The 8,131-nt window shown below is 39.4% G+C and overlaps 1 protein-coding gene across 1 annotated transcript; it reads left to right on the top strand.

Annotated features, from left to right (window-relative positions):
- The first annotated feature begins 324 nt into the window (after window positions 1-324).
- Window positions 325-7,371, top strand: LOC126631990 (adenine phosphoribosyltransferase 1, chloroplastic-like). Its single transcript, XM_050302204.1, has 6 exons — window positions 325-486; window positions 775-885; window positions 1,231-1,323; window positions 6,659-6,808; window positions 6,886-6,944; window positions 7,056-7,371. The coding sequence occupies exons 1-6, from the start codon at window positions 372-374 to the stop codon at window positions 7,110-7,112; spliced, it is 585 nt and encodes a 194-aa protein (XP_050158161.1). The 5' UTR covers window positions 325-371; the 3' UTR covers window positions 7,113-7,371.
- The last annotated feature ends 760 nt before the right edge of the window (window positions 7,372-8,131 follow it).

Genomic DNA, 8,131 nt, shown 5'->3' with positions numbered 1-8,131 from the left:
ATTAAAAAAATCTTTCTTACATACAACGAGATAAATACTACTATTGCTGTATCTTACAACTGTTGTATCCTAATTTCTAAACGATCATTATGACATTTTAACTTTCTCTTGTGAGAATACACAATTAACTTAAAAGAAACCATCCCAATAATGAGAGAAATGCCAATGAGACTTTCTTAAAGTGTGACTCTTTATGAACTCTCTTTCACTTCACACTTTAATGTCAATTTATGTGTCAATATTATAACATATTGTACCAAAAATATTAAGTAGCAGAGAATCTATAGAGTTCACTTTTTTGAGATTCTCAACATTTTTCTTGATGCCAAAATGCCTATAAGAGTTGCGCCAAATTTGGGAATGAAACCGAAATGCGTAAGAGTGAAGCGCTGAAAGTTGAAGCAATGGCAGCGGAAGACGGTCAGGATCCTCGCCTTGCTAGAATTTCATCTGCTATCAGAGTCATCCCGGACTTCCCCAAGCCAGGTACTTTATATATATATATATATATATTCATATATGCTGTTTGTATTCAATTTCTTTTGCATTGATTTTCATTATCTTACTTTTTGCTTTCTGATAAGTAAGTAGAAATGTGTTTTTCTTTGTTGGGTTCGATTCAATCGGTTTTTCGAGAATTTTTACTTGCTGTTGGGTCCAATTTGTCATTTGGGTAGTGTGTAATCTTGGGTTTTACTTGATTTCTGATCTCGAATGGAGGTTTTTGTGAGTTTGATTGTGTGAGTTGTGCTTGGCTTTCACTTATTATGGCAGGGATTATGTTCTATGATATTACCACATTGCTCCTGGACACCAAGGCTTTCAAGGACACCATTGATTTGTTTGTTGAGAGGTACAAAGATAAAGAAATCTCTGTTGTTGCAGGTAATTCAATACATGCTCTCTCACTTTTAGCCAGTTTGAATTAGTTTGTTCACAAAATTTTAACGGGAGCTCGGTTGCGCATTCTTACTTCTTTAGTAACTGTTCGTTGTATATACTGAATGTTGGGTTATGTTTATGAAGAAATTTTTCATCGTGATAGAAATATGAATGGTACACCATGTGGTTTATATACGTGGTGGGAAATTATATTTTTTAAGTTATTAATTTTTTAGTACACATATTCCACCATTGGTATAATAACACATGGTGTACCATCTGGTGTTCCAATTACCCTAAAAAATCTCTCATGTTTATAGTCTGAAGTTTTATTATGACATAATGCAGGTGTTGAAGCTAGAGGGTTTATATTTGGCCCTCCTATTGCTTTGGCCATTGGGGCAAAATTTGTGCCCATGAGGAAACCAAACAAGTTGCCTGGTAATATATCACACCTTGTTTTTTCCTCCTCTTAAACTGCATAAATTTTTGAGCTTTGAAAAGTTTCGCTGTAGCAGGGATTCGAGGGAATCACTGGTGAGTGAGTGGCTTACTGGAATAATTAGGGTTTGTTTGGGATTGTGGTGTTTAAAAAAAAAAAAAAAACAGCTTATTAAAAAATAATCTGAAATATTAAATATGTTTGGTAAAAAAAAAAAAGCTTTTATAAAAAACTATTGTCAATGAAAGTAGAAAAGCAGAAGCAAGGTCTACCAACAACAACAACAACAACAAAGCCTTTTCCCACTAAGTGGGGTCGGCTATATGAATCCTAGAACGCCATTGCGCTCGGTTTTGTGTCATGTCCTCCGTTAGATCCAAGTACTCTAAGTCTTTTCTTAGAGTCTCTTCCAAAGTTTTCCTAGGTCTTCCTCTACCCCTTCGGCCCTGAACCTCTGTCCCGTAGTCACATCTTCGAACCGGAGCGTCATTCGGCCTTCTTTGCACATGTCCAAATCACCGGAGCCGATTTTCTCTCATCTTTCCTACAATTTCGGCTACTCCTACTTTACCTCGGATATCCTCATTCCCAATCTTATCCTTTCTCGTGTGCCCACACATCCCACGAAGCATCCTCATCTCCGCTACACCCATTTTGTGTACGTGTTGATGCTTCACCGCCCAACATTCTGTGTCATACAACATCGCTGGCCTTATTGCCGTCCTATAAAATTTTCCCTTGCGCTTCAGTGACCTACGACGGTCACACAACACGCCGGATGCATTCTTACACTTCATCCATCCAGCTCGTATTCTATGGTTGAGATCTCCATCTAATTCTCCGTTCTCTTGCAAGATAGATCCTAGGTAGCGAAAACGGTCGCTTTTTGTGATCTTCGCTAGATTGCTCCGGTCATTAGTGTGGATAAGTATATAAATGGATAGAGATAGGAAAGCAAACACAAGATGTACGTGGTTCACCCAGATTGGCTACGTCCACGGAATAGAAGAGTTCTCATTAATTGTGAAGGGTTTACACAAGTACATAGGTTCAAGCTCTCCTTTAGTGAGTACAAGTGAATGATTTAGTACAAATGACATTAGGAAATATTGTGGAAGAATGATCTCGTAATCACGAAACTTCTAAGTATCGGAGTGCGGTGTCGTCTTGACTTGTCTTATCTGTCTCATAGGTAGATGTGGCATCTTCTCTGGAAGTACTCTTCCTCCATCCGGGGGTGGTATCTTTAACTGGTGGAGATGCACAAGGTAATGTATCAATTTCACTTGAAGCTTACTTGTAGTTTCAGGCTTGGTCAAGCGCGATACAAACCATGTAGTAGGAGTCCCCCAAGTCGCCGAGCTAGGGGGTCTGCTGAAAGAGGTGACAGACAAGGTAAGCAATCAGAGCTCCGACTGATTGTTCACCTTCTCCCCATCTTGCAGCAGCATGAAGGATAAAGAGAAGAAAAATGAGAAGAGATGATATGAGATACTTTTGCTTTTGAAGAAGTAACTTTCCACAGGCTTATTCTTGAACTGAGCTGGAGGGTTTTCTGGTTTCCTCCAGAGTATAAGGCCGACTGAAGAATTTGAGGGTCAAAACAAGTCCATCAAATCTAGAGTACGTTCCACCCTGCTGATATGGGATACTTTTGCTTTTGACAGAGTAATGGATGTATCGGCACGTGTGCTGTTACGCTTGTCTCCACATGCTTCCTTGTATCCTTCGCACTTGCCCTATCTGTTCCTCAAGCAGATGCGGAATCTTCCCTGGAAACATAAGATGTTGAAGATGAGTACTTGAGAGCAATGCCAGGTAAGTAATCAGGTAAGGGGTTCCAGGCAGTCAGTTCCTGGCTGGAAGCTTGATTCCAAGTGCTGACTGATTGCTCTCTTTCTCCTTGTCTTGCAGGTAAAAACAAGGCCAAAGGAAAAGACAGGGAAAAAGCATGATATGGGATACTCTTGCTTTTAACCCTGATGATATGAGATATTCTTGCTCTAGTATAGCTTGTTTGCAGAGGTATTATCGGGGGGAAAGAAAGCTGAATATTTCGAAAGGCTTCGTTGGGAGTGCCCTCTCAGATATGATGAAGGGTTGAGCATTTTTGCAGGTCTGCCTGTCTGTTGGGGATGGAGGTCGACATATATAGGAGTCTCCCTAACAAGTAGTAATGCTATTCCTTTACCCTGCTTGGTCATAGCACGGTAGTGGGAGCTGCCAGTTTCACATGTTTTAACTCTGTCAGAGCACTTTGAAAAAGTGGTCTGTGGTATCTGGCTCTCGAGATTCGGAGAACGATGCCTCTTCGATTTTTGAGAAAGCAATCATGCTGGGGGTCTGGCTCTCGAGATTCGGAGAGCAGTGTCTCTTCGATTTTTGAGAAAGTAATCATGTTGGGAGTTTGGCTCTCGAGATTCGGAGAGCGGTGCCTCTTCGATTTTGGAGCAAGCAATCTTGTTGGGAGTGTTTTCTCGAATGTGAGTAAAGGTTGGGCATGTTTGCTAGTCTACCTTGCCACGAAGCATAGAGGTTGACACACAGGGACTTTCCAATTATCCAGCAATGGTACTGTTCCTTTACCCTCTCTTCGATTTTTAAGAAAGTAGTCATGTTGGGAGTCTGGCTCTCGAGATTCGGAGGACGGTGCCTCTTCGATTTTGGAGCAAGCAATCTTATTGGGAGTGTTTTCTCGAATGTGAGTAAAGGTTGGGCATGTTTGCTAGTCTACCTTGCCACGAAGCACAGAGGTTGACACACAGGGACTTTCCAATTATCCAGCAGTGGTACTGTTCCTTTACCCTTGTGGGTAATAATATGGTAGCTAGACCTTCAAAATTTATGGGTCTAAACTTTGTTAGTGCTGTTTCTTTGCTATTCTTTTACCCTTCTTGGTCAGAGCGATGTAGTGGGAGCTGCAAGCTTCACGTGCTCAACTTTGGCAGAGAACTTTGGCAAAGTTATTTGTGGTACCCATGAGCTATTGTTGCGTGTGGGAAGTGGGTGATTGAACAGTAAGATTCATGTGTTTTCTACTTCCCCAGAAGTCTTCGACATAATGCCCATAATTTCCGCAAAGCTGAGTGTGCGTGTGACAGGTGCTGACAAGGCTGGAAAAGTAGGTGCCTCTTCGATTTCTGAGATCGGCCCTCGTGGTCTCTGGGGAGCCCAGCTTTTGAGAAAGCGAGCGCCTCTTCGATTTCTGGGATCAGCCTTCGAGGTCTTTGAGCAGCCCAACTTTTGAGAAAGCAAACGCCTCTTCGATTTCTGAGATCAACCCTCGTGATCTCTAAGCAGCCCAGCTTTTGAGAAAGTAAACGCCTCTTCGATTTCTGAGCAGGCGCCTCTTCGATTTCTGAAGCTCCGTCGAGTGCAGATTTTTATAGGGGCTGGCATTAAGTTCCAAAGCACACTTGAATCTCCACCAGTAGAAGCTTCATTCTTGCACTTCTAAGATCTTGATTTGTCCGACCTCTTCTCTCTTCAACACCTTTGAAAATGTCTGGCCCCTCCGACCGTCGTTTTGACTTGAACCTTGTTGAAGAGGCAGCCCCGCCTTCTCCAGACAACATATGGCGCCCATCCTTCGTCTCCCCTACTGGTCCTCTTACCGTTGGGGATTCCGTGATGAAGAATGATATGACCGCTGCGGTGGTGGCCAGGAACCTTCTCACTCCCAAAGATAACAGACTACTTTCCAAACGGTCTGATGAGTTAGCTGTTAAGGATTCGCTGGCTCTCAGTGTTCAGTGTGCAGGTTCTGTGTCTAATATGGCCCAACGCCTATTTGCTCGAACCCGCCAAGTTGAATCATTGGCGGCTGAAGTGATGAGTCTCAAACAGGAGATTAGAGGGCTCAAACATGAGAATAAACAGTTGCACCGGCTCGCACATGACTATGCTACAAACATGAAGAGGAAGCTTGAACAGATGAAGGAAACTGATGGTCAGGTTTTACTTGATCATCAGAGATTTGTGGGTTTGTTCCAAAGGCATTTATTGCCTTCGTCTTCTGGGGCTGTACCGCGTAATGAAGCTCCAAATGATCAACCTCTGATGCCTCCTCCTTCTAGGGTTCTGTCCAGTACTGAGGCTCCAAATGATCCCCCTCCGGTGCCTTCTCTTTCTGGGGCTCTACCGACTGCTGAGACTTCTCCTAAGCAACCTTTGTGAAGGCTCCCTCTTGTGTGTTTATTTTGACTCATGTATATGTACATATTTGTAGCTTATCGGGGATATCAATAAATAAGCTTTCCTTCATTTCAACGTATTGTGTTAGATACACCAAAGCCTTATTCGCTAAGTTTTTTAAGCACAATGTTCATTTAATGAATTTTAAAATGGCAAGTATACCTCTACATGTTTTATAAAATTACAATCTTTGTCCCTACATTATTGTCTTTTACAATTATTATATCACATTAATACTATATCCTTTTTAGTCATTTAAATATTCAAAGCAATTTATATAAAAGTTTGCTAAACACTCAAATACTGTTTTTTTTATTATTAAAAGCACTTTCACAAAAAAAAAAGTTTATCAAACACTCAACAACTTTATTTTACAGCAGTTTATTCTCACCACACAGCAGAAACAATTTTTTTATAAAAAACACAGCAATACAAAACTAGCCCTTAGTGTAATTTATTTTTTATCCCACCTCGTTAGATAGTCTTTGTGATGTAATTCAAAACATGATCGTTATTTAATTCACAGGATGGATTGATCATCTTTACATCTTTCCTTACAATGCAAATGTTAACTGATCCAGTTAAAGGCTAGTTTTTTAGCCATATGTTAGACATAGTGCTACACCCAGTTATGCTGAGAAGTTCTGAGTACCAGTAATGAGTGTTTATGCCCTTGAATAGTGATTTTGCATCACTGTCGATAATACAAAAAGAGTAATCTTCTCAACGCGCATAAATTAAATCAAAAGCAGACATTCATATTATGATTTTCAGTCTAGTTACACTAAATTTGCTGTTCTGACTTTAGATTAGGAAATGGTAGAAAGAGTGAAAGTTAATCTGGTAACGAATACGTAAACGCCAAAACTCACTGTTGCTTTAAAAATATCACAACGAATAAATAACGAGTGCCGGGTTAAATATCTTTTTTCCTTCAGAAAGTTTACTCCTTTGCATGGTAAGAAGTGTTATTGTATCTTGTGGCGTTTCCTAACCACCAATTGTATAAGAAATCACAAACAGTGTGGTTCTGGATGTGATAAGTTTATTTTACATTTTATTGCCCATCATGTATCATGTGCTTTCAATAAACATAGTTCTCAAGTTGGCATGTAATCTCATATGTTTATGGTTCTGCAGGGAAGGTTATTTCTGAAGAGTACTCTTTGGAGTATGGAACAGATATTATGGAAATGCACGTGGGAGCTGTAGAAGCGGGTGAACGTGCCTTGATCATAGATGACCTCATTGCAACTGGGGGAACCTTGGGTGCTGCCATCAAGCTACTTGGTAGTTTATCAAACCACAAACTTCATGTCTAAATGCTTTGGCTTGCACAACTCACATGTCTCCTTTTTTTGTTGCAGAGCGTGTAGGGGTGCATGTCGTTGAGTGCGCCTGTGTAATTGAATTACCAGAACTAAAGGTATGACAATAAAACACCCTTGATTAGTTGGTGCTGAAGACGGAATCTGGATTTCGTTGTATTTTTTGGTACTTTAATGCACTACTGATGTGCTTATATGGATTGTTTCAGGGTCGGGAACGACTGGGGGAGAAACCATTGTTTGTTCTAGTTAGCGGAGACGCATGAGCATGGTTTCTGCTGGGGCTGCAGATATTCAGAAGAGCAACTTGATTGTTAGCAGCGGCGTACGGTTGATTATCGGTTTGTTTACATTGGGTGATTGAAGAGCCAAACAAACTTGGTAGATGTATGTACTATTTACTATGCAGAAATAAGTTGCCGAAATAAGTTGTTTTTCTGTTTTCACTTATAAATCTGGTAATATTTGTTAACGGATGAATTAAACATCAAATCACCAAAGTAAAATTATCTCGGTTATCTCGTATTTCTCTCTTCCAATATAAAGAGACCTCAAGTTCGAATATTCTTTTACTTTTGATAAAAAATTAGTATTCTCGAAATGCATTCCCCCATTCTTAGATTCTTTTTAAGGAAAACTAATGAAAATACATTGAAAATTTTGAGTTTTAATGATAAGGACAAAATAAAGAGTAAAGTGAATAGTACCAGGATTGACTTTTTAGTGTAAAAATGTGGTTTTTCGTTAAAATACACAGTACCGGAAGCTTTTAGTTAAAGTTCCCTTCTTTTTATCCAAATCATCAATTAGGAATTAAGCATATTGGATTTAGGCCATCTGGCTGAGACAACATTTTTTTAAGTTCTTAAGATTAATGTTGTAAGGGTAATGTAGGAAGATCAAGTTTTGTAAACTAAATAATTTGATTGTTGATAATTTGATTATTACTTAAGTGTTGATTAATATGTTTATTTCTTATTAGAGACACATCATATGGTTTATAAATTTGTTCTACCTAGCGTATTATCGATGTTGTAAATATGTGGATGGTCCACATGAAGATTTTAAATTCAGGAAACACAAAATGTGTTGGAAAAATTAGACTGTTCACGTTAAATTCAGATTTCAGTATTCATTTGAAGACTTTGTGTAAAGAAAATAGCTTTCAAACTTTTGCTACTTTTTTGTCTCTGAAAAACCTGTATATGAAGGGGGACGTTCGTATCATTGTGCACAAAATATCAAAGCAGGAAAAATAAAAAAACAGAATAATTTTATTGATCCT

Source organism: Malus sylvestris, chromosome 8 (genome assembly GCF_916048215.2).
Source record: "Malus sylvestris chromosome 8, drMalSylv7.2, whole genome shotgun sequence".
In the NCBI taxonomy this organism is placed as follows: domain Eukaryota; kingdom Viridiplantae; phylum Streptophyta; class Magnoliopsida; order Rosales; family Rosaceae; genus Malus; species Malus sylvestris.
Note: the sequence above shows the minus strand (reverse complement) of the source record. Positions and strands in the feature narration are given on the sequence as shown.

Excerpts from the sequence above, each read along its gene's own strand:
- LOC126631990 (XM_050302204.1), top strand. The coding sequence starts at position 372 with ATGCGTAAGAGTGAAGCGCTGAAAGTTGAAGCAATGGCAGCGGAAGAC. Across the intron at positions 487-774 it reads CCCGGACTTCCCCAAGCCAG|GGATTATGTTCTATGATATT; the intron begins GTACTTTATATA and ends TTATTATGGCAG. Across the intron at positions 886-1,230 it reads AGAAATCTCTGTTGTTGCAG|GTGTTGAAGCTAGAGGGTTT; the intron begins GTAATTCAATAC and ends GACATAATGCAG.